The sequence below is a fragment of the Chiloscyllium plagiosum genome, unplaced genomic scaffold, assembly GCF_037043375.1.
Source record: "Chiloscyllium plagiosum isolate Xiang-an unplaced genomic scaffold, Cpla_swu_hap1 HiC_scaffold_1, whole genome shotgun sequence".
Lineage (NCBI taxonomy): Eukaryota > Metazoa > Chordata > Chondrichthyes > Orectolobiformes > Hemiscylliidae > Chiloscyllium > Chiloscyllium plagiosum.
The window spans coordinates 52900856-52928237 of NW_028270139.1; the positions used below are offsets into that span (position 1 = coordinate 52900856).

A 27382-nucleotide genomic window follows, 5' to 3' on the forward strand; every position below is an offset into this window, starting at 1 on the left:
ACACCAAGCACATCAGCTGCATGAAGTAGTGATCGATATTTGCCATATTACAGTCACAGTGATGAGAAATGTTCAATCATTTGCAGAGAATCAGCTGCGGGTATAAATCAAGAAAGATTGCACCTCTGGCCTGGTCTGCATGGAATTTATGAATCATGGCTATAAAAGTATTTTGAGCACTTCAATTGGTTTCTGTTCCCTTGACCTACAGAAGACGATTCAGCTACCATTCACACATCTGATCAGCTAATAGAAATTCTATTATTCTCTATTTTGAAATTTTTAATAGTATAAGCTTCAACAGCATTTTGTAGCAAGTAAGTTTCTGTTTTTCATGATACATTTATAGAATCGTAGAGTCAGAGTTGTACAGCACGGGAAACTCTTCCAAGCCGACCAGAAATCCTAAATTAATCTGGTCCCATTTACCAGCATTTGGCCCATATCACTCTAAACCCTTCCTATTCATATACCCATTCAGATGCCTTTTAAATGTCATATTGCAAAAGCCTCCCCATAGGTCCCTTTTAAATCTTTCCCCTCTCACTTTAACTCCTTGGCTGTTCACCCTATCCATGGGCCTTATTATTTTATAAACCTCTATAAGTCACCCTCCTGAGAAAATAGCCACAGCTTAAACAGCCTCTCCGTATCGGTCAAACCCTCCAACCCTGGCATTATCCTTATAAATCTTTACGGAACCCTCGCAAGTTTCACAACATCTTTCCTGTAGCAGGGTGACCAGAACTGAATGCAGTATTCCAAAAGTGGCCTAACCAATGTCTGAACAGCAGCAACATGGCATCCCAACTTCTATACTCAATGCACTAACCAATAAAGGCAAGAGTACCAAATGCCATTTTCACTACCCAGTCTATCTGCAACTTCACTTTCAAAGAACTATGAACCTGTACCCCAAGGTCTCTTTGTTCGGCAACAATCCCCAGGACCCTACCATGAAGTATATAAGTCCTGCTCTGATTTGCCTTTCCAAAATGCAATATCTCATTTATCTAAATTAAACTCCATCTGCTCACCGATCAACGTCCCTGTGCATTCAGACACCACCGATTTTCATGTCATCTGTAAACTTAATAACCATTTCTCCGATATTGTGAAGGAGTGATTTTTGGTACTGTCCTGAATGGGTTAACTCTAATTTCAAGGTTGTGCTCACTTAACTCCCACAATAAATAGCTTTTCTAGCCGATTAAAGTTTTCAAATGTGAATTCTATTGGATCACTCCATTAATCTCTGTAATTAAAGAACAACAAACTGTCCTCATCATTTGTATTGTATTTGTAGTCCCAGTGATTAAGCTGTACTGCACTCTCTCTAAGGCTAATTCTGCGTATGTTGCAAATTTCAGAACTGAACACGATGCATAAGGATCTAATCAGATCTTTGCCCTGTTATAGTGTAAATTTTCACACTGTTGTGTTCCAGCCTCAATATAAAAGCCACCATTCTATTTGTTTTTGTAATTTCCTTTGTACATGCAATTTCTGTAGTTAAACCCCCAAATCTCTCCCCTCATTCAGAGTTACCAGCTTCTTACCATTTCAAAAATATTCTGAATAAACCATTGGGTTCAAACGAAGGAAACCTTGTGCTTTTCTGTCAAAGCCTAGCTACAGGCCAATCGGGTACACCACTAGTAACATCCTGCCATTCGAAGATAAACTAGCACCATTGCTTTCTGTTGCCTACCTCCCAGTCAATTTCCCATCTTCACTTGTAAGTTGCCTCTAATGCCATATGCTCCTAATTGTGGCAAGTCCCTTGCATAGAATTTTATAGAAAATCTGATGAATATACATAAAAATAACATCTATAGAACTATTAGATATAGAACCGAATCGCAAGTCCCAGTAATGTTCCCACCACAGAGGTTAGACTAATTGCAATATCATCTTAAAGAGTGGATTAGCATTTACAGTTTTCCATACAAAGGCGAATTCTGGATTTGAACATGTCTAAGATTATATTAAAGCATCAATATCTCCACCTACTACTTTTAACAGTCTAGGATGAAAATCATTGTGCCCTAGTTTCTTTAAACACTTTTAATAACATCAGTTTCTCCATTACCATGTTTTGAATGCTGTTGAATCTAATCAGTTCCTTTCCTGGATTTAAGATTTCCTTATACGTCAGATATTCAATCCATATTATTTAGTCGGAGGTTTACAGCACAGAAAAATGCCCTTCAGTTTATTCAGTCTACACCAGTTGAAAACAGCCCAATTATTCTAACCCATTTTTCAGCATTTAGCCCATAGCCTTGTATGCCTTGGCATCACTATCTAAAGACTTAAATGTTATGAAGGTTTCTGAATCAGGCAGTAAATTTCAGATTCTCACCACCCGCTTGGTGAAAAATATAATTCCTCCTGCACTTTACCTTAAATCTATCCCCCCCCCCTCCCCCCACCTCACTTCCACCTCCCAGTTATTGATCCCTCCATCCCTACCCCTAGACCGGGAGGTCTCTGTTCAAGTCCCACCTGGTCTAGAAGTGTGTAATAACATCTCTGAACAGATTGAATAGAAAATTGGTTAAATAAATAGTGTTTAGCTGGAATGAAAACAGTTAAGATATCATGATCGAAAAACAAGTAAATGTAGAAAATATGAATTTGAATATGCAACACACATAATGGGAAGACAGAACACTTGGGTTTTGCATTGAGAAAATGTAACAGCTCAAATTTCCTTCCATACTTCATCAGTTAAGGGTCAGAGACAGAAATGATCAGAATCAAAGACCGTGCAATTCAAAGAGATGAGTATCAATGTTTTATTGCTCCTGTGTGTTTACAAAGGTAATATCACCATCACAAGCAGAGAGAGTAAAAATGATGTAAAGTCCTAGATAAGCAAAAAACACTCATGTCAACAAGTAAATGTTCAGTAAAAACATTGTAGTTCAGATTTCCTGCATCAATACTAGGATTGCAACCACCATGAAACTCTGTCGCTGACCTAGCAAATTTTCCAAGATGAGTGTAGCTTCCTTGATTAGTCACCAGACAGTGAACATAGTCAGCAAATAATTTATAAGTATTCTCAACGAAATAAAAGATTTCAAGGTCCTTCATGGGAATATTATTGAAAAATAAAACTGTCACCCACTCAAAAAGTACTGCCTTAAAGAAAGGAAGAGATTATGGAAGGGATTTACAGAGCATAGGGTCTTGGCTATTTAAGACACAATCACTGCTCCGATATTTACCCATCACCTTAAATATTCTCTCCCTGCCCCTATCACCAATGTGCATTGTCAGCAGTGTGCACCATTTACAAAATGCATTGCAACAGTTCATAAAATTTCTTTGACAGAACTTTATCAACCTGTGGCTTCACCTTGGAATACCAGAACAGCACAGTCACGGAACATCACCATTTGCAAGTTTCCATGCAAGTCACACACCAACCTGACTTAGGACGGTACGTGATTCCATCACTGTAGCAGTCAATATTCTGAAACATGTACCCATACAGCACTATGGGTGTACCTGTACCAGATGAACTGCAGCAATTCAAGAATGCAGTTCACCACTGTCATCACATGCATGGGCATTAGTCATGGGGAACAGGACTTTGAGAGAGTTAGAAAAAGGGCATCAGAGATTTTAACCAGTTTAAGTTAATGGAAGCCAACTAGGAGTACACCTGAGAATAGCCAATCCAATTAAGAGAAATTGGAAAGTTGAGGTTTGGAGGATTGAGTATAAGAATTAAAGGAGGGAACCACTGGACACAAAGAAATCAGAGCAGTAGATTCATTGTCTATTTTTGGAGCTGCTTCAATGTCTTTTTAATAAAACTGTTAATAAGTCTTTTGCAATTAAAGCTATAATTCAATTTTGGATCCCAGGTAGCTCCATAACCTATCAGTGTATCAATTGGTGCACCTGAATTAATCTGCCAGGGTGCTCAGCAGGATCAGGATAGGAATATAGAAATCTTTGTCCTTGCTTCAGAAACCTTATGACAATGATCTTTAAAAAAAGGGCACAAATAACCAAATTGCGTAGTAGCTTAGAGAGAAACTTGTCGATAATGGTATTCCAAAATACCTGCTACCCTTATCCTCCCAGATGGTAGTAGTTGTGGGATTGGACAGTGCTGACTCAAGAGGCTTACTAAATTGAGAGTAGTTTGTTGAACTTGAACCAATACAGAGGAATAAACCTGTGCTTGCAAGTAGACAACTGTTAGTTAACTGAACCTTCCTGAAGACTAAATGAATCCATTGTGGTGATCCAAAAAGTGAATCTGTTTACAAGATTTGGATGCTGCTTGCAAGGCCAGCATTTATCGTTCATCCTTGATCACCCTTGAGAAGACAGTGGTTACTCCTATTCTTAAACTAATAAGTCCATGTAACATCTTGGATCATAGGGCCACTCATATTAAAAACAAAAAAAAAGTGAGATAGCTCCAAGTCTTGGAGAGCAATTTGAAGATAGTGGTGCTCCTATTTACTTGCTGCCCTTTTGGCTTTCAGATGGTTGAGGTGCAGGATTAAAGTGTTCAACAAGCCTTGTTGTGTTTCTGCAGTGCATTTCATAATTGCTCAAACTGCTGCTATTGTAAATAGCGGTGAATGGAGTGAATGTTAATGATAAATAGGATGCTAATCAAGTGGGCTGTTTTGGTCAGCATGATGTTGAGCTTCTTGAATGTTGTTGGAGCTGCACTCAAAGATACAAATGCAGAGTATTCCATCACAATCCTATTGTTTGTCTTGCAGATGATGGACATGCTTTGGAAAGTCAGGCAAGTACTCACCTCAATATTCACAACCTCCAACCTGCTTTTGTATTTCTAGGGATGGTCCAGTTCTTTTTCTGGTCAATTGTAACCTTTTGGATGTTGAGGATGGCGCATTCAGTGATGGACATGCCATTAGAATGTCAAGAGGAGATTAAATTTTCACTTGTGGGAGGAAGTCATTGCCTGGCATTTGTGTGGCACAAATATCACTCATCAATCCAACATGTTGCCTGGGACTTGATGGAAATGATCACAGATTACTTTAGGATCTGAAAAGTTATGGATAGTGCTGAAGATGATCACATAATCTCCTTATAATAATAGAGGATCAATAATAAAGCAGCTGAAAATGGTTGGGCCTAAGGCACAAACGTGCAGAACTCCTACAGTGATGTCCTGAGACTGGGATGATTTGTATCTAAACTTCAACCATCTTCCTCTGTGTTAAGTTTGACTCTAAGCAGTACAGTGTTTACTCCTTGAATCTCAAGGACTTCAATTATGGTGCTGCTTTACCAGCCATGAGGGAGGTGATGACTTTTATAACTTTTTTTCAGACAGATAACTAAATTAATTCATTTTTAAAAAAACATTCAGCCTTGTTGAAATGGCATTTAATCAAAGAATCATTGAATCTCTACTGTGTGGAAGCAGACCACTAGGCTCATTGAGTCTACATCAACCTACCTCTCTACCCTAACCTTGTGTCACTGCTTTTCCCATGGCTTATCCACTTAACCTGCATATTCCTGGATGCCAAGGGCAATTTAGCATGGCCAATCCACCTTACCTGTACATCCTTGGACTGTGGGAGGAAACCCATGCAGACACGGGGAGAATGTGCAAACTCCACACAGAAAGTCACCCAAGGCTGGAAAAGAACCCAGGTCCCTGAGGCTGCAGCGCTAACCACTGTGCCAATCCTAATGGTTCAGGTTGTCTGAAATAATATTTGATGAGGAAAGCAAGTTTCTTTGCTACATTTCATTAAGTTTCAGTTCTAAAATTCAAAAAAGGCAGACAAAAGAGAAAACATTTGATAGTTAAGAGTTAAACCTTAAAAATAAAATCCAGTAGAGCCAGATTATCTGAAACAAACCCAAAATGCTGGATAAACTCAGCAGGTCTGGCAGCATCTGTGGAGAAACAGTTAAAAGTTGAATCTTGTTTAAACTCGGGACAGTAAGGAGTCAAACAGTGGCTGTAACAGCTCTAATACAAAAAGTATGCATAAAGAAGATTTGGCCTGAATGGAAAGATGCTGTCACTCCCAACTCCCCACTCAGATTCTTGATCTCAGCAATTGTCAATATTGAGATCCAGGCAGAGGTACAGACTTCCAACTGACTTCAGAGACAGAGATGAAAGAAAACATGAGCATAGCTTTACCAAAATGCACCTGTAATATTACAAAGAGAGGAAAGCAACAAACTAAAATGCAGAATTTATTCAAATTTCTCAAACATGCTATAACTCTTCCACTCCTGTCACAAGGCAAACCTTTTATTATGTAAAAAATTACAATTCCAGGCATAGATATGATCCAATACGGAGCTCCATTTTTCATGCAATTGTATGGATAGGTTTAAGAACATCCAGTACTGTGCAAAAAAACATGTCTAAACGCTACCAATATAGAAATGGTGGAATTGCTCTCTTTATGTTTTCACACAATGTTTGGGAAATTTGCGTCCTTTAAAAAGGTATAAAACAAGAAACAAGAAAATTAAATCTTCACATACCAGATAGTAGATTGTACCTTTTTTTACACAATGTAGAACAATTTTGTAAACATTTTGTACAATAAATTTAGCTTAAAAGGAATGCATGTCACAGTTTTTTTTTGGAAAAGAGTTTTTTTTTGCAAACTACACAGTAGTTTCATTTCTCCAAAATCCAGTTCGAATGTTTCCTGTGCTGTCTGCATTTAGCAAAGGAACATCTAGGCCACTGCCTTTCAGCAGTCCATTTTGACTTGCCAAATTAAGGCCATAAGATTTGTGATTCTCAAGTTCAACCACTGTGGGCTGTTGCAGACTGTCCTTACTGCTACTTACTCCATCTTTTACTACATTTTGATTGCATTGAGTCAGTGTATAACTGACATCACTACTGTCAGGTTGGCTGTGGCTTTGATGCCGTTCTCTAAGAGCAGATCGAGACCTTCTACTCCCATGATGACTCTCATGGTTACTGTGCCTACTCCTCGGCTGGTTATTGTGCACGCTTCCTTCCACGCTTGTCGGCACATCATATGCATACTCTCTTAGCACAGTCAGTCTGCTGTGTCGATGTGCTTGATGTGCCCTAGTCCGGTTTTTATGATGCCTGCTAACTTGTCCATTTGAGCGGTATGGCACTTCAACAGGAGCCACATGCATTTTCAGATCGTTGTCCATTGAATGTTCAGTGAGGCTGTTGTCAAGCTGTGTTGATATGTTACTTGCCAAAGGAGCAATTTGGTTCTGTACTGCTGCAACATGAAGATTAGTCAGCTTACATCCTGAGAAGAGTTTGTTATTACTGGACGCAGTTTTATTTGTACAAGAGGACTCTGCACTACTGTTGGTAAGTTTTGGGGTTTCTCTACTGGCATGACTTGAATCCACAGGCTGAACATTAACTTGCATGGAGTAAGTACTCCGGCCTGGACAGCATGTTGTCATCCAACATAAGCGTACATCTTCTCTGCCAATACAATGATGAAGGATAAGAAATGCAGCTAGGCTCAAAGCTGTAGCCCCAAACAGACAACTAAAAATTAGGTCCATAGGATAGTACTGGGAAACTGCTAGTGCACCAGATACCCACAGGGCAATATACATAAACAATGACAAACTCGTACCAAGCAATTGAGCTTGAAATGTATGTTCATTCTCTAATGCCAAGGATGAGACAACAGAACAATTTGCCTGTGATGTTGAGGTTGAATCATTAACGTGAGCCTCTCCATGATCTGTGCTTGCCAAACGCTGGTGTTCTTCTGCTGCTTCCTTCAGTTCATATCTTCGCTCTGGATGCTGTTTAAGCTGCACAAATATGCTTAAAAAATAAATGCAGTTCACGAAGATGATAAAGCCTACAGGTCCATAAAACGCCCCTAAACTTGGTTCCCAAGCCATCCAACAGCTGGAAGACAAACATTATAAATTATTCCATTAGAATAGGAGTCTGGAGCAGTTCAACTCAAACATATTATAACTCGTAGTTCAATTAATAAAATTTAGATTAACTTGCACTACCAAGGAGAACCAAAATCATAGTCTACGATTCTCAAAGTCAAGAAATTCAGTATTTTAAAACAACATAAATAAGATAAATTTGACTTTGATTTGTCTTGTGTCAATTTTTCAGAAGATGGAGTTTTAGTAAAAACACTGTTTTCCAAAAAAGATCACCTCTTAACAAATCCAAATTTTGTACATGAAAAATCTTGTAGAGGTGGGAAACATTTGAATGAAGATGGAACTGAGGGATTTAAAAAACATAACTGGCCCTAATTTTTTTTTTGATTTGATAATGCACCCATGTGATTACTCTTGTCAGGCAAAATAATCGCACAATAAGTTGCGTGTCAAAATATGATCCATCTGTGGACTTCAGAATGGAGGCACATCATGGTTCCTTTATCTTTATCTTTGTCAACCTGTAATTCAGAATGGAGTCTTGAGTCAAGAGTTATTTTGTCTGAGCAATCAGTATGGTACCTATTAGTACCACAGGACTGGAGGATTGCAAATGTTGTGCCCTTGTTCAAGAAGGGCAGTCGAGATGACCCAGGTAATTATAGACCAGTGAGCCTTACGTCTGTTGTAGGAAAGGTTTTGGAAAGGATTATAAGAGATAAGACTCATAATCATCTAGCAAGCAACCAGATAGTCAACATGGTTTCGTCAAGGGCAGATCATGTCTCACAAACCTCATTGAGTTTTTTGAGAAGGTGACCAAGCATGTAGATGAGGGCAGGGCAGTTAACGTGGTACATATGGACTTCAGTAAAGCCTTTGATAAGGTTCAACATGGTAGGCTGTTGGAGAAAATGCAGAGGCATGGAATTGAGGGTGATTTAGCAGTTTGGATTAGAAACTGGCTTTCTGAAAGAAGGCAGAGAGTGGTGGTTGATGGAAAATATTCAGCCTGGAGTCCGGTTACTAGTGGTATGCCACAAGGATCTGTTTTGGGACCACATCTGTGTGTCATTTTTATAAATGACTTAGACGCAGGCATAAGTGGATGGATTAGTAAATTTGCAGACCACACTAAAGTCAGTGGAGTAGTGGACAGCTTGGAAGAATGTAGCAGTTTGCAGGGGGACTTGGATAAACTGCAGAATTGGGCTAAGAGGTGGCAAATGGAGTTCAGCGCAACTAAATATGAGGTGATGCACTTTGGGAAGAATAACAGGAAGGTGGCGTACTCGGTCAGTGGAAAGATTCTTGGTAGTGTGGATGTGCAGAGGGATCTTGGAGTCCATGTACATAAGATCCCTGAAAGTCGCTACCCAGGTTGATAGTGCTGTTAAGAAGGCATATGGTGTGTTAGGTTTCATTCGTAGAGGGATTGAGTTCTGGAGCTGCAATATCATGCTGCAACTATACAAAACGTTAGTACGGCCACACTTGGAATATTGTGTACAGTTCTGGTCGCCATATTTTGGGAAGGATGTGGAAGCACTGGAAAAGGTGCAGAGGAGATTTACCAGGATGTTTCCTGGTCTGGAGGGAAGGTCTTATGAGGGAAGGCTGAGAGACTTGGGTCTGTTCTCATTGGAAAGAAGAAGGCTAAGAGGGGATTTGATAGAGACATACAAGATTATCAGAGGATTAGATAGAGTAGACAGTGAAAGTCTTTTTCCTAGGATGATGATGTCAGCTTGTACAAGGGGGCATAACTACAAATTGAGGGGTGGTAGATTAAGACAGATGTCAGAGACTGGTTCTTTGCGCAGAGAGTGGTAAGGGCGTGGAATGCCCTACCTGCTAATGTAGTCACCTCAGCCACATTAGGGAGATTTAAAAAATTCTTAGATAAGCACATGGATGATGATGGGATAGTGTAGGTGGATGAGCTGAGAATAGTTCACAGACCGGCAGAACATCGAGGGCCGAAGGGCCTGTTCTGCGCTGTATTGTTCTATGTTCTATACTTGCTATCTGTTGAACATTTCATCAACTGTTCGAGTGAAATGTATCCAAAAATAGCACAGTTATGCATCTGCAATTTTTTTGATGGTAGCCAAGTGTGTGCCCATGCATGTACGTGGAGAAAGGATCGAGAGATATCATAATATTCTGGAAACAAGTCATTTATCATGTATTCCTGTCAGTTGGATAGCTCTACAAGCCTATAAAAGTCAGTTTGCATTAAATGTTGCCAGATAACTCAAAATGTTGATTACTCTTTGGTTACATTTCCATTTTCCTCAAATAAGGGGCGTATACAAGTAGACTATAGCTGCATCATACGATCAAACAACCAGCTTCTAATTGTTCCAGCAGCTCTAGGTATCTTTAGAACTATCACTCAATTAAAACAAAAATGAGGAATCTCTTTATAGCTGGCTCTCCATCACTTTATCTTTTTAATATTGTCTTTGTTTGTATTGTTTGTTCAAAAGTACTAAATATACTTTTCAGAATTAAAATCTTAAATTTACAGAAAAATTTCAAGTTGTTATACATTTTAATTCTTCAGTGTAAAATAATAGAATAGTTCATTATAATTTCTGTTATATTAAAATTACTCATTAGAAGCTTCATTAAATCCTTGGCAACAAGTTCTCTTAACAGTGAAACTAGATTTTAAGAGACATTAAGTTGGCAATTTGAGTGTCCGACTGATGTTGCCATTTGGCTAGGAATTAAATGAAATGCTGAAAATACTTGGTAGGTCAGGTAGCAGCTATGGAGAAGGAGAATTAACATTTCAGATTAATGATCTGTCATCAGAACTGGAACAAGTTTGATATGTAACTGGTTTTAAGCAAGTTAAGACCAGCAAAAGTAATGAAAGTGGAAAGACAGAACAAGGAAGGCCAGCAATAGTGTGGAAGGTCAAACGGATGTGATGGAGAAACTGAAATAATTGAATACAACTGTCTCTAATTTCTTTTCTCATTTAGAACATCTACAGTATTTTCCTGTTGTGAATTTGATGTCATTTTGAGAAATGGCTCAATTTTCATTTCTGATTAAATAAATAGTTGAAACAAAATTGGATGGTGCCTGTAGTGGGTGGTCAATTTATAATGCTAGTGTTAGTCACAGACAGCAATTTGAAAAAATACCCGTGTTCATATCCCATTCATTAAGTTAATAAGATTAGTGCAATACATTTTGACCACCACTAGATGACGTAGGTTCTCCTTTCAGAAATTCTAAAGTATATTCAGACAACGGTACTAAAATAAATTTGAATGTAAGCTTGAGTATCACATTGACAGCAATCTTAGCATTTCCACATCACTCAGTGCCTACTTCAACATACTCAGTAGGCAGATGCCACTAAAAAAATCAATTCACGCTTTCAAAACCTCAGTGTGATGGGTTCTTTTCTGGCTCCTAAACTCAATCATTTGTTAAATTCAAGCTCTTCCAAAACTCTGTGACCTGTATTGTTTGACATTGTATCATTCACACGCTTCCCACTATCATTATATCCATTTTGTTTTGTGTGTCGTTTAATCTATTCTATCTTGCATACACCTTTTTCTTTAAAGTATGTTGAAATGTAATTTAACCAGATACAGCTCAGTTTGTGTTTTAAAGTCATTAATAAGTTTATTAACCCTCTAAATACTGCATAAACAAACAGCAGCTCACAAAGTAACAGCAAATATTAAACTGACCCCCACATTCTTAACAAACCCCAGTACACTATGTAAAGTTTGACATTGAAGATGAGTATCAAAGCATTGCAGGATCTCTCTTCACTTTTTCCCAACTCCATCATGAACACTGCCCAATACCTATTCGAAGAACAATCTGAAAAATAAGCATAGTACTTACTATGGTGCATTCATTTTACTTCCATAATTTTTAATATTGGCTGCTGCTGTGATGCCACATACAATGATGGGAATTCCTCCACCAATGAGATAGAACCTTAAAAAGATACAATCAAGAGGAAAAGTGTTAAGCAACCACAATCGCATTTCCAAACATAAATATGTTTACGGTAAGTTAATTTTTTAAACTAGACAGTGGCACAGTATATGAAATCCTTTGATATTGAGAACATCAAGAATTATATCTAGATTATTTATAATTTATTGAAGTGTTTCATTATTGGCATTAGCATATCAGCAGATTATGTAAGGTTTAGCTAGTACTAACTATACAAATGTTGGTGGAATATAGATTTGCTTAGTTATTCCAACAGACCAAAGCTGGAGAAGTAGTTGTAGTAAAAGTAGTATGTATTACTGTCTTATTTTACATTTACACAATCTAATATTACTGAACTTCAGTTGCTGTTTGACAATAATGAAATTCTCTAATATCCAAGAATTAGTCAGCAGTGGACATCAATGTACCTATCAAGCTGTAGAGGCATGTGACCATTGTGGCAATCAGGAATGTACCAACAAACAGATCAAACACAAATGACATTCCTTTTTTGATGAGTAAAGCCAGGGAAGTGATGGCATAAGGTAGCAACATCACTGGACTAGTAACCAGGCTAATGATCTGGAGGCTTGGGTTCAAATCCCATCATGGTGGCTGGTAGAATTTTAACTGAGTTATTTTATCTGGTAGTCTCAGTAATGATTACCATGAAATCACTGGTTCACTCTGCCAGTTATGGAAAGAAAGCTGCCAACTTTACCTCGTCTAACTTACATATGATTCCAGACCTGCAACAGTGTGATTGACTTTTATCTAACCTCTGAAATGGTCTATTAAGCCATTCAGTTCAAGGGCATTTAGGGATTGGTAATAAATGCTGGCTTTGCCAGTGATTCATCTTGCCATGAAAGAAGAAAAAAATTAAGCGGACACACACTAAAGGGCTGTGCATTGTTCATCAAGTCGGCTGTGCACAGAAAATACTAATTGGAAGGAATATTAAAGAATAAACTAATGCCCATAACATGTAGTTCAATATGTAGGTTCCATGTTGCTTGACAACAATTAGTGCACATTAGAAAGGGGAATTACAATATTTTTAGACTTATTAGCATACACACAATATACAATAAGATAGGAAGATATTTGTCCCAATAGGTCAGTGAGAGGACCTATGCTCCAAATGAGTCCTGTCCCAGCCTTTATATTTAATGCTATTATAATCTCCCATTCCTTTTTCTCCCCCATGTATTTATCCAGTTTCCTCTTATATGATTCAATGTTGTTCATCTCAACAACTATTTGTGACTGTGTGTTTCACATTCCATCTGTTCTCTGGGTTAAAAAAAAAAATTCTGAATTCCTTACTGCATTATTAATATCTATTTTATTAATAATTCTAAGTTTGGGTATTTGGCAAATGTGTGTATTATTTTAAGTTTTAAATGAACAGGTTATCATCAAAATATATTAATAACTATCTGCTTGTTTACACTATGTATAACCTGTCCACTTATTGTCTGCATAGGTAAAATATGAATGTTGGAGATCTGAAATACATGCAAGACGTGAAAAAAAAATCAAATTTAATGGTATTTATCTTCATTACCTTTCTGAGAAGCTGATGAACCTGCCAAACATTTCCAGTATATGAAGTTTATTTTTAGATCTATTATATATTTAAGTCCCATTCCTATGAGGAGTGTTTAGTTTGACTGGGCCTATAATTATTAGATTTAAGAAGAGAGAGGGGATCGATTGAAATGTATGAATCACTAACAGGATGGACAGAATAGATGCAGGGAAAATGTTCTCTCTGGATTGAGAGTGTAGAACCAGGGGTCATAGTCTTAGGAAACAGGCAGACCATTTAGAACTGAGATGAGGAAAAATTTCTTCACTTAAAAAAAGAGTAAACCTATGGAATTCTCTACCCCAGATTGCCTTGGAGGCCATCAAAAACATTTGAGAAAGAGGCAGATGAACGGTTAGATTTTAAAAGCATCAAGGAGTGGGAAAAAGTGGGAATACAATATTGAGATAGAGGATCAGCCACGGTTATGTTGAATGGCAGAACAGACTTGAAGAGCCAAATGACCTCCTCCTGCTCCTAGTTTCTGAGTTTATCTAAGAAACAAAAGAATTATGGATGCTGTAAATCAGAAACAAAAACAGAAATTGCTGGAAAAGATCAGAAGGCGTGGCAGCATCTGTGAAGAGGAATCAGATTTAATTTTTCGGGTCCAGTGACACTTCCTCAAAACTGGATTTATCTATCTTGCAATAATATTTTACTAAAAAGGACATGTAATCTTCCCAAATACAGAGGAACCTCGATTATCCAAATATCAATTATCTGAATATCGGATTATCCAAAGGAGATTTGGAGGTCCCAATAGAAACATTACATCAAAGAGCTGTTTCAACCCTGTTTTTGTTTACAGGTACAATGGTTAAGAATGAACTCGGCTCACTGAAAAGTTGCCAAGAACAATCCTGGACAGTCCAGGCACTGTCTGCAAATGATTGACCTCCCGCTCCCTCTCTCTCCCCCAGCACAACTTTCCTGGAGTTCTCCACAGGGGTGAACCCTAAACCCCTCCTTCCCCATAAAATCTCTCCAACATTGTCATACAGGGCAGAGGTAGAACCTGTCAAAACGTGTGTGTGTGTGTGTGTGTGCGTGCGTGCTATTTGGAGACTTACCCCACAAAGGCAGCAGCAGTCTTACTTTTGATCTAAACTCTGGCTGGTCGGGGGGATTGTTGGATGGGGTTGGAGGCGGGGTGTGGGCAGATGTGGTTGGGGCAGGCAGGGTGCGAGTGGGAGCGGACTTGGTTGGGGGTGGGTAGGGGGAAAGGCAGGAGGCGGATGGAGGTGGGGGGGCGGGGTGTGGGGTGGGAGCAGACAAGGTTGGGGAGGCAGGGTGGGAGCAGACAGGATTTGGGGTAGGTGTGCGGGGCACAGCAGGGGGCGGACGGGGACGTGGTTGGGGGGGGGGGGGGGGGGGGCGGGCGGGCGGGCAGGCAGGGGGCAGAGTCTCACGCGCAGTGTGTTTTTGCCTAGTCTCCTGAACGGAGAGACTTGACAGAAAACTCCGAGCTCCAAAGGAAATTAATTAACTAAATAATCAATTATCCGAACGAAATAGTGCCCGCCCATCTTATTCGGCTAATCGAGGTTCCTCGTCTCTTTAGGATAAATATGAGAGCAGCACAAGTTAAAACGGGATAATGTTTGACATGTGACTTGAAGGTTAGGAGAGAGAGTCTCCTGTTGCATTGAAATCTGGGCCTCATTAACAGAACACTGAGAAATTTCAGCCATTCTGGTTTCGAAAGGACGGGAAATCAATAGCTCTATGTCAAGAAAATAGTCTGGCATAGGAGAACTTCACATGAGCTATTACTCCAATTCCATTTGGGTCCACTAACAAAACACCACCATCTCAGACAATTTATAACTTCTACGTTTTGTTATTGAAATTTGTACTTTCAAAATTTTAAATAAAGGACAATTGGTTAGATTGTAGAATGCCTGGATATGTTCCACAAAATAGTAGCAGAACATTGCACTTAGCGTCTTGAAACTAACATTGGATTTTAGTTTCCATGTGTGTACAGTCTCCAAGTCGTCTCCAGTGGGCTGACCAGAAAAAACGATAATTCTGAATTCAAGATGTTTCTAGCTCATCCAAGTAAGTTTCAGGTGTAGTGTGAAAACCAGCAAGTAGGAACATGAATTCTCTACAGGTTTAGTCGGAAAAGCTATTAATGCATCTGAGTTCACTTTAGCATGTGTATTTAATAACATTTAACTGTGTGTTTTGGGATAGAAATAATAAAAAAGTGGTAGCTTTGGAAACTGTATGTAGCATTAAATACAAGTTTCAGTTTATCGCCTGCAGATTTCAATTCTTTAAATTGAAAATACTCAAAAAATCAAGATAAAAAGAAATTTAAAGTTCTGTATGGAATTGATTATAAAATCATGCAGAACTCCTGGGATCAAATTGTTAAGTCAGGAAAAGCAATAACTACAAACATTAGTTACTAATCAATATCTAAAACAGAAATAGACCTGTCCCATGATATCTCGATATTAATTTTGATCTCAAAAGCAACATTTTCTCATTTAACAAGCAAATTCCTGTTTTATTAAATGGATTCTATAAGCCAACTACTTAACCATTCAAAGTTTGTGGATTTTTCAGTAGATCCATGCTTAAAGATACACAACTGCAGAATAATAAAAAGCAACATTCCCTTGACTACTTGCAGCCTTGACAGTTTTGTCAACTTTCTCCTTTTTTCAAATCATCATTGGTAAATAGTTGAAAATAAATCTTTAAAATGCAATGGCTTCTATAATTTTACCATACTCTCAGCCATTGTTTAACCTTTCTGAATCAAACTCAATATTTTCTAAATAATCTTTCCAACTCTTCTGAGCATTTCTTTCTCGTGATCCAGGATCAAGAATGAACCTATGCAGATACAGCTCATTTTAATATTTCTCCTTGCAAACAGCATTACTTAAAATAATCAAAGCAAGATGGTAAGATAACTCTAACAAAAACATTCTGTCTGAAATTAATAAAATGGGGAGTTCATACACCTTCCATCCATGAAAGCAGCACCAAAAGAAAAAAAACTCATAGGGAAAACAGAACACTAACTCTGTTCAAGAATAAAATGCTGAAATGAATCGTAAAGAGCTCGAGAAATATGTATGAATTTTCTCACCTGAGCATTGGCCGAGGTGGAGGCGGGGGTTCTTCCGGGTCCTGACATCTCTTTGATTTCCTTGTCAACTGTTTGAAAATATTTCGTGCTGTGACACCAACCCATAGGATAGTAGCCAGGGTAGAATAGTGTAGAATTATTCCAATCTACAATTTTAAAGGATTAATAAGTGACCAATTATGAAATATCAAAACTGTCATAATACTGTGGTAAACCACACAATGATGATGTATTTGTGCTTTACTGTTAATTTACAAATTTAATAAATATGCTTCCTCTATAACCTAATGAGACTGCTTATCACATATACATCTGCATGATTTAAATAATTTTTGCGTAATCCTATACCTACAGTCCACCTAAACATCACAGGAACCTCTCACTGAAATTACAAAAGCTTCTATTCACAAAATCCAACCTTGATACTGATTGTTGCTCCCCTCCCCTTTTCCTGTCCCTTTCACTTTTCAACCAATCAATCTCCATCCATTGTTGCCACACAATGCTCCTTGTGTTACAAACATAACATGAGGAGTGCACTGATAATTAAACTATATTACAGCTTTATTGGTATAAATAATTGAATTATATCACCAAAATGGCCAATTATTTCCCTTTGGTACTGCTATCCAGAATAAAAGAGACTTTTGCCAATTTTCTTCACCGAGCTCAAAATAATCCATCTTATAAACACACAACTTATTCCTAAAACAAGTTCCAAAACAGGTTAAAATCTGTAGCAGCAGGTGCTGATAAACAGCCATACCAAACTCAAAATATCAACCCTGTTTTTCTCTCCACAGATGCTGCTGGACCTGATTTTCTCCAACACCTTTTTTTGTTGTATTTAAACAGGGAATTCTTTTTCACAACTCTTGACTTTAAGCCAAGTGTCCACAAGTGAGTTAAAAATCAGAGGCATTCCAGGTAGCACACATATATATTACAGAAATTTAAAATCAGCAAAAGGATGTAGTGCTCACATGCAGTATAGTTGATTAAATATAACAAAATAAGTAGTAAATACATTGGAACAACATATGGAATTTAGCAAGGTCCCACATGTGAAACTGGTGAAAGTAAAAGTTCATGGGATCCAGACTTGGCAAGTTGAACCAAATTCACTTAGTGACAGGAGACAGAGGGATCTGTGAATGGAGACTCACAGAAGGATCTACGAATAAAGTCCTGTGTGAACGCAGACCAGTGGACAGTGATGAATCACAGGCATCAGTGCTCAGTCCCTGATTGTTTGTGCTATTCATAAAGGAAGTAGATGAAAATGTAGGAGCGGTACATTAATTGGTGGATGACACAAAGACTCACTGGGTGGGTTGACAGTGAGGAGGAAGGCGCTAGTTTACAGGATTGGTCAGATGGGCAAATGAAATTTAACCCTGACAAACATAAGGTGATGCACTTTGGAACAAGTAACAAGACAAGAGACTAGGAAGCTCAAAGGAACATAGAGATCCTGGAGTATTTGTTCACAGATCCCAGAAGGTGGCAGGGCAGGTTAATAGGGTTGTTAAGAAGGCATAAGAGATGCTGGCCATCATCAAACATGGCAGAGATTATGAGAATACAGAGGTCATGTTGGAGATGCACAGAATTTTGGTTAGGCCACAGTTGTAGTACTGTATGCAGTTCTGGTCACCACACTACAAGAAAGAAGTGTTTGCACTGGAGGGGATGCAGAAAAGTTTCACCGGGATGTTGCCAGGGATGGTGCTTTTCAGCTCTGAAGAAAGCTTGGATAAACATTGGAAAGAAAAATATAAATTGCTGGAAAAGCTCAGCAGGTCTGGCAGTATCTGTGAAGAGAAAACAAAGTTAAGGTTTTGGGTTCTGAGGAAGGGTCATTTGACCCAAAACATAAGCTCTGATTTCTCTCCACAGATGCTGCCAGACCTGCTGAGCTTTTCCAGCAATTTATGTTTTTGTTTCTGATTCACAGCATCCGCAGTTCTTTCAGTTTTATCTGGATAAGTGTGTTTTGTTTTGGAGCAAAGAAGGTTGAGGGGTCGACTGATAGAGGTAAACAAGATTATGAGGGGAATAGAAAGCAGCTGTTCCCCTTAGTCAAAGGTTCAATAACACGGGGGCATAATTTTTACAATGAAAGGCAAGAAGCTGAAGAGATTTTAGAAAAGGTTTTTACACCCAGAGGGTGGTATGGGTCTGGAATGCACTGGGAGACCAGTTGAGGTGGGAAACCTCTCAACATTTAAAACTTACTTGGATGAGCACTTGAAGAGTCATCACATTCAAGGCTATGAGCTTAGATCAGGAAAGTGGGACAAGTGGAGGTAGTAGCATATTTATGGCGGTACAGAACCAATGGGCCAAAGGGCTTCTTCTGTACTGAATGCTTCTATGAACAGTTGATGGGAATAAATTGCAATGTAAAGGTTAGTAGGAATTTCTTGGTTAGGTGGGAGACCAGACAAGGAAGGAAATGTGAATGAAAATGTGATGTGCAGATAAGTGGCCTCTCATCCAATTTTAGCCTAAATGAGACTGTATATTTTTATCATTTCCAAAAGTGTATTGTATGTTGTTAATCAACAATTACTTTGGTTCAAATGATACAATTGAGCAAAAATTGAATCAACATTCAGATATCAATACACAAGAATTTTTTAAACATACCGATTTGTTTCTTGAGGTACTGTTAACGTAATGTGTTAAACCACCATGATCAATATTCCAATGTCTGTCCCCAGACATCACCAATTGTTACATAGAAATCACCATTGATATTTCACCCTACCATTAACTAATATACAAAAGACACTTAAATATGTTGTATATCATATTGTTTAAATTTATTGTGCTCCATTATACTTTCCTGAAATCCCAGTGGGAAAATCATTTGCTTCACCTATTTGCAATTAAATATTCTAAAAAATCCTACAAAGTAAATTTTTTAAAAGGAATTAAACTAGTCTACCAAACTATACTATTTAACAGACAAAAATATGTTGTAATAAATTTCACACAAGTAACAAATTTTAAACTTTATTTAGTATTGATAAACTGCTTGACTCTGTTTGTGATCTAACATCACAAGCCACGTATACTACTGCAAGGGCTGTTATCCTATAAGATTTTTGTGACTCATTTTACAATAATTTATGCAATCGCCTTTCTCGATATGATAATAAGCATGTTAGACAAAAGGAGAGCCAGTAGACATCATCTATTTGGATTTCCAGAAGGCCTTTGACAAGATGCCTCACAGGTGGCTGCTAAATAAGACAAGAGCCCATGTGTTAGGGAAGGTTCTGGCCCGGATAGAGGATTGGCTGACTGGCAGAAGGCAGAGAGTAGTGACAAAGGTGTCTTTTTCAGGATGGCAGCTGGTGACTGGTGGAGATGTGCAGAGGTCAGTGTTGAGACTACAGCCATTCTTGTTATACATTAACAATCTTGACAAAGAAACTTAGTGCATTATTACTAAGTTTTCAGATGACACAAAGATAGACAAAGGGGGCTAGTAGTGTTGAGGATGTGGGAAGGCTGCAGAAGGACTTGGACAGGCTATGAAAGTGGACAAAGAAATGGCAGATGGAATACCTTATGGGAAAGTATGAAGTTATGCACTTTGGCAGGAAAAGTAGAGGCTTGGACTATTTTTAAAATGAGGAAAAGCTTCAGAAATCTAAAGTACAAAGGGACTTGGCAGCCTTAGTTCAGTATTCTTTTAAGATTAACACACAGAGTCAGTTGGCAGTTAGGAAGGCCAATGCAATGCTTGTACCCTGTATTCACTTCAAGAGGGCTGGAATACTGAGAGCAGTTTTGGCCCCATATCTAAGGAAAAATGTGCTAATGTTGGAGGGGATTCAAAGGAGATTTCCAAGAATGATCCCAGGGATGAATGACATTTTATATGAGGAGTGGTTGAGGACTCTGGAACTGTATTCAATGTAATTTACAAGGATGATTGAAATCTGATTGAAACCTACAGAATACTGAACGGACTGGATAGAGTGGATGTGAAGAAGTTGTTTCCACTAGTAGGAATGTCCAGGACCTGGGGACGCACACTCAAAGTGAAGGAGCAACCTTTTCGAACTGAGGTGAGGAGGAATGTCTTCAGCCAAAGGGTGGTGACTCTGTAGAACACATTGTCTCAGAGACTGTGGAGGCCAAGTCATTGAGTGTATTTAAAGTAGAAACAGAAATGACTAATTGGTAAGGAGACCAAGGGTTAAGCGGAGAAAGTGTGAGAATGGGGTTGAGAAACATGTCAGCTACGATTGAATGGAAGAGCAGACTTGATGGGCCAAGTGGCCTAATTCTGCTCCTATATCTTATGGTCTTACTCCTATACTCAAAGCTCCTTGCAGTGATGACCAACGTAACATTTGTATCTAATAGCTGTACCTATATGTCTATTTTAAGTGACCAATGTTCAAGGACACTCTGATCCCTTTCTACATCAGCATTTCCCAACCTTTCAACATTTAAGTAAGAGTCTGTCATTCTGTCTTATCATTGATGTAAAAAATCATAAATATTAATGTTATACTGCATCTACCATTTATTTTCTAGGCCCAGGAGGAAGATGAGATGTTGTTCCTCCAATTTGTGGTTTGATTCACTGTGGCAATGGAGGAGGCTAAGGATGGTCATGTCAGAAAGGGAGTAGGAAGGGGAAAACAAAATGGGCGGCACAGTGGTTAGCACAGCTGCCTCATAGCTCCAGAGACCCAGGTTCAATTCCTGCCTCAGGCAACTGTCTGTGTGGAGTTTGCACATTCTCCCAGTGTCTGCGTGGGTTTCCTCCGGGTGCTCCGGTTTCCTCCCACAGTCCAAAAATGTGCAGGTTAGGTGAATTGGCCATGCTAAAATTGCCCGTAGTGTTAGATGTAGGGCAATGGGTCTGGGCGGGTTGCTCTACGGAGGGTCAGTGTAGACTTGTTGGGCCGAAGGGCCTGTTTCCACACTGTAAGAAACCTAAATCTAAATCAATCATTCAACTTGCTCAAATCAGTGTGATAGAATGAAGAAAGAATCAAGCCCCATCAAATTAAAAGACACAGGAAACAAAAGGATAAAACAAGATTGGGTTCCCTTTCCACAATCTGTCCTGAGTGAAGCTTTCTGATAATGGAGAACAGTTGGAGAAGTAGTCACATGAGGTTGTGAAGACCATATTTAGAATAATGACAGCATGCATTTCTTCACAAAGACAGTTGAACAGTCAAAAGTTTTAAGACAATTTAATGAATAAGAAGTTAAGTTGGATCTCAAGGTATGTTCAATTAAACCACTTTATAACTGAAATCATAAGCTGAATACAAATAGGATTCAACAGTATTAATAATCAAAACATGGTATTAATTTTGTTGATGTAGGACTGTTTTAGAGTGCATGGAAAAGAACTTCTTCCATGTCTTGCTTTGGAAATTCTCCTGTTCCTCCACTGTGGGTTGGGTGAGAACTCTGGGGGTTACTTTCAACTTTGGTGGTTGAGGAAACCTGGTGGTATTGTATCTGCAGGCCTATCAGTTGTAAGGCATAACAGGTCATTAATTTGATTCCGATAAATGCTATGGGGCATAATGGGATATGGTTAAAGAAAATTCCCTTCTCAAAATAGTTACAACTTTAAAAAAACTGATAAGCATCTTTACTGAAGACTTGCAAAATGAAATGTAAATGTGAGAGCAGCAACTCAAATGGTATCAAATTAGCTAGCTCAAGATCAAGAAAGTTAAACCATATTCAATCACTTCAGAGTATCAACTTGACAAAACAATTGGGAAATATCCAACTGAAAACACTGTCCAAAACGTCCCAAATCATCAAAGGATAATGTAACAAAATATCTACAGGAGAAAACTGACTTCAATTAGTTGATGTTGTTTGTCTAGACAACTGAACAAACCCAGATCGACAATATCTACCCAGACACACACATTTCTTTCTTGGATTTAAATGCACCCCAAACTGATTGAAATAAGAGAGAATTTTAGTATTCCTAGTTTCTAAAGAGTGTAAGTCCATAACATAAAGTTACAAATTAGAGCAACTTGCCAGAAGTCACAAAGAAAATTTGTTTTCGTATTAGAAACATTTTATAATGGTGCTGTAAGGGATACACTTTTTTTCTGATACATTCTCCAAGATAAAATGAAGCTGTAAGGACTGCAGATGCTGGAGATCAGAATCAAGCGTGTGTGCTGGAAAAGCACAGCAGGTCAGGCAGCATCCAAGGAGCAGGAGAATTGACATTTCGGGCATAAGCCCTTCATCAGGAATGAGGCTTGTGGGCCTGTGGGGACTGAGAGATAATTGGGAGTAGGTGGGACTGGGAGGGCGGGGGGGAAGGTAGCTGGGAAGGTGATAGGTAGGTGAAGGTGCGGAAGAAAATGATAGGTCATAGGGGAGGGTGGAGCAGATGGATGGGAAGGAAAGAAGATAGACAGGTAGGATCAGTCAAGGGGGTGGTGCCAAATTGGAGGCTTGGGCCTGGGATAAGGAGGTGGGGGGGATTGAGGAAACTGGTGAAATCCACATTGATCCCATGTGGTTGCAGGGTCCCAAGGCGGAAGATGAGGCGTTCTTCCTCCAAGTGTTGGGTGATAAGGGTTTGGCAATGGAGGAGGCCCATGACTTGCATGTCCAGAAGTACAAAACCTGCACCCACACCTCCGTCCAAGGCCCCAAAGGATCTTTCCACATCGGACAGAAATTTACCTGAATCTCCATGCACGGTATCTATTGCTTCCATTGCACCCGATGAGGTCTCCTCTACATCGGGGAGACATGATGCCAACTTGCAGATTGTTTCAAAGGACATCTCTGGGACACTGCATTGAACACCCCACCGCCCCTGGGCTGAACACTTTAACTCCCCCTCCCACTTCGCTAAGGACATGCAGGATTTGGGCCTCCTCCATTGCCAAACCCTTACTACCCGATGCCTGGAGGAAGAATGCCTCCTCTTCTGCCTTGGGATCCTGCAACCACACAGGATCAATGTGGATTTCACCAGTATCCTCGTTTCCCCTCCCGTCAACTTATCCCATTCCCAAGCCTCCAACCCAGTACCGCCCCCTTGACAGGTCCTACCTGTCCATCTTCCTTCCTTTCCACCCATCCAGTCCACCCTTCTCTCCGACCTATCACTTCCACCCTCACCTTCATCTATCACACTCCCAGCTACCTTCCCCCCCCCCCGCCACCACCCCCCATCCCATTTATCTCCAGTCCACAAGCCTCATTCCTGATGAAGGGCTTATACCCAAAACGTAGATTTTCCTGCTGCTCTGATGCTGCCTGACCTGCGGTGCTTTTCCAGCACCACACTCTCAACAGCTTCATTTTATGAACAATACATATACCTGACTGAGTTTAGGAGTGGCAATTTACACTAAAAGTGGAAAAATGTTCTATTTATAACACTCACGGTCCTCATTTTAATTAGCACTAACCATTGGAAGATAGTTATGTGAGCAGTAGAATATCTTCGGTGATGAGATTCTATCATTCCCGACTATCTTTATTTGTGCTCAATTAATCACAAAAAAAAGTGAATGTACAAGTTCATTTTCAAAGAACCTTTAGAAAATCCATCTACATGGGAGCATTAAATTCTGCCCAGATTTCATCCCCTGGTTACTGTTGCATTAAGAATTGTTAGTCATTCATGATAAATCGGGTATGATTCAAGTCCCAATTGCTAGTGTCTGCTTCTCCACTGGTAACATTCATATTGTAAAGCATGTGAAGGGATGAAATAAATTGCTTACCCCTTGGCAAACGCTAATATTCCTAGTCTGATTGATACCACCTACAAACACTGCGCATGTCAGGAAAACGTGAAAGCAGAAATTAATCAACATGTGCCAGCTCTTTCGGCTGATCCGAATTGCACTGCCAAAACAAAATAAATCAACAGGACTGTTACCAAATTATCACAAATCAACATTAAATAACATTTCAAGCTTTCCTTTCCCTTTCTCATCCCACTCAGCTCAGCAGAATGGCTGGTTGGCTTCAAAGCTTCAGTGTGGCATGGAACAGTCAATGCTACGTTAGATTCCTAATCCTTTAAATTTGCAATTAATGCAAAGGGGAAGCATATTTTTTTTACTGCTGTAGCAGTTAAGTTTGTATTTGTGCAGGATAATTACTAACTTAAAAAAGACTGAATTATTAATTAAAGTGCAACACAATTATACATTTTACTGTAATCAGAGTTCTGAGGGCGAGACGGAAATGAGTGGATTTTTGTTCTGGCTGATTCCCATGAGCCCACGGTGATTTCACATCAATCATACCAGGCTATGGTGAGGAAGGACTCGCTGGCTTGGATGGATTAGGGAACTGCAGCGATGTCTGGTGCTTTTGCGTTTTTTTTAGGGGTGGGGAGTGTCTCTGATTGAAATAAGGGTTTGTAAAGGAGGCATTCCTCAACTCCTCACTTTGTCACCTGAACAGCATCACCTATTGAGTTTCTGACCAGTTAGCAACCTCAATGCACTACCCATAAAATTGTGACAGAGGTGGCTTTTACTTAGCCACTTAAAAGCTTCAAGTGGTGTATGGGTTTGTACAGCACCCAAGACACCTTTGCCACTTGCATACTTGTATGCTCCCCTTACACCCACCCCCAGTCCTGAAGAAGGGTTACACTCGAAAAGTTGACTTCTCTACCTCCTGATACTGTCTGGCTTGTTGTGTTCTTCCAGCCTCCTGCTTGTCTAATTTGTATACTTGCAGCAGTGGAAGGGGCATGCAGATATGTGGCATTTTACAGGCCTCTCTGCAGCAAATCCATTTACATAGGAGCATAAAATTCTGCCCAGATTTCATTCCCTGGTTAATGGTGTATTAAGAATTGCTAGTCATTCAAATTTTAACTTGGGCAAGATTCAAGTCCTAATTATAAGTATTACTACAGTATTAGTCTACTTTAGATTACATTAAAAGATAAGTATATAAATGACAAACAAGAAATGTTACTTAGTTTCTAGGCTTGTGTGATCACTCTGGATCTCACAATCTGCCTGTATGACAGTGAAGTTGAACTATTCCACAAAATCTAACCATCAGTAACATTAACTGTATTAATTAGACACAAAAAACTGGATCTAATTATGTAACTATCATTCTTGCCCCAGAATTGTATTCTATTGTGCACACAATCTTTTTCTGTTAAGTCTTTGGTTCTTGCAGCTTGCTCCCAAAGGCGTCTGCAAGCTCAGCTAGTACATCAAGAGATAACACATCACAAAGATGTTTCTAATTTGCTGTAAACAGGAATTATATATCAAATTATATAGAATCCCTACAGTGTGGAAGCAGGCCCTTCGGCCCAACAAGTCCACACCGACCCTTTTGCTCTACATTTACCCTTGACTAATACACCTAACCTAACACTATGGGCAATTTAGCACGGCCAAATCACCGAACCTGCACATCTTTTGATTGTGAGAGGAAACTGGAACACCTGGTGGAAACCCACTTAGATACGTACAAACTCCACACAGACAGTCGCCAGAGTCTGGAATCTAACCCGGGTCCCTGGCACTGTGAGCCAGCAGTGCTAATCACCGTGCACCCCTCCTGAAGGGACTGTTGGGAAAAACAGTGAACTCGTCAACATTTTAATAGTCATAAAGTAATGAAATATTTAACTTTAAACACAAATTGTAACATTCATTTTATCTAAGAATGGAAAAATTCCACATAAGCTCCTGTTTAAATCCACAACTATCTGATGAAATTTTAAGTACTTTATTTCCATTTTCTCTGCCATACATTCTGGCACTACATAGACAGATATGAAGTTCTAGTTGAGAGAATTCCTCCAATAGATGATTTTCGGTGGTTGATTTTTCATGTTCACCTTACTTCAGGTATTTTAAATGTTATAGAATAGATATGGAGAAACAAAGTTGAAATACAGATCAGCAGTATTCCAGTAGAATGGTGGAATGGGCTTAACAGGTTGAATGGCTTCTTGTACCTTCTACATCTCCATGACCTGTATGTAGGGAGCACTGACATGCAACAAATTAAAACGTCAAGGTCTTGTGATGCAGTGACTGCACTCGTACCCTCAGGTGGGACCTTGTGACCCAAGTCACAAGGGGTGATACAGTAGCTCAGTAGTTAGCACTGCTGGATACAGCGTCAGGAAACTGGGTGTGAATCACCCTCGGCGATTATCAGTGTTGAGTTTCCACATTCTCCCTGTTTCTGTGTGGGCTTCCTCCGGGTGCTCTGGTTTCCTCCCACAGTCTACAGAAGTGCAATCTAAGTGGATTGACCAGACTAAATTGCCCATAGTTTTTAGGGATGCGGAGGTCGGGTGGATTAGCCACGGGATACTCATGTTTACAGGGATAGGGTAGCGGGTTGGGTCTGGGTTGGATGTTCTTTGGAGGGTCGGTGGTGGACTTCATGAGCCGAATAGCTTGCTTCCACACTGTAGGGATTCTATGATTTTAGAAGAGAAGTGTATGCTGACTATTGGTGATATATCATGTCCAAAAACACCCATGCCAATTTTTTTCTTTCCTTCACCGGCACCACCCTAGTGAATTAAAAGGTGGAGGAACAAATGGATAAGGTGGCTAGGTGAACAGAAAGTTAGAGGGAAATTGATATTAGTGGTCACAGAGCTAAGGAAGGTGCTAAGGAAAAGCCAGGGAACTATACACCAGTGACCCTGACATCGGTGATGGGCAAGTTGTTGGAGGGAATCCATCAGACAGGATTTACATGTATTTGGAAAGGCAAGGACTGATCAGGGATAGTTAACA

General features: G+C 39.4%; 1 protein-coding gene across 2 annotated transcripts in view; it reads right to left on the minus strand.

The window, feature by feature from the left end:
• Window positions 1-6215: 6215 nt before the first annotated feature.
• adgra3 (adhesion G protein-coupled receptor A3) overlaps window positions 6216-27382 on the minus strand; it is a 132211-nt gene continuing 111044 nt past the window's right edge. For both annotated transcript variants that reach the window (XM_043694002.2, XM_087986809.1), the window contains 4 exons: window positions 24362-24485; window positions 16596-16741; window positions 11791-11886; window positions 6216-7912 (listed from right to left, as the gene is read on the minus strand). In XM_043694002.2, the coding sequence (XP_043549937.1) occupies window positions 6652-7912; window positions 11791-11886; window positions 16596-16741; window positions 24362-24485 (1627 nt within the window). In that variant the 3' untranslated portion in view covers window positions 6216-6651. The remainder of the gene's footprint in view (window positions 7913-11790; window positions 11887-16595; window positions 16742-24361; window positions 24486-27382) is intronic.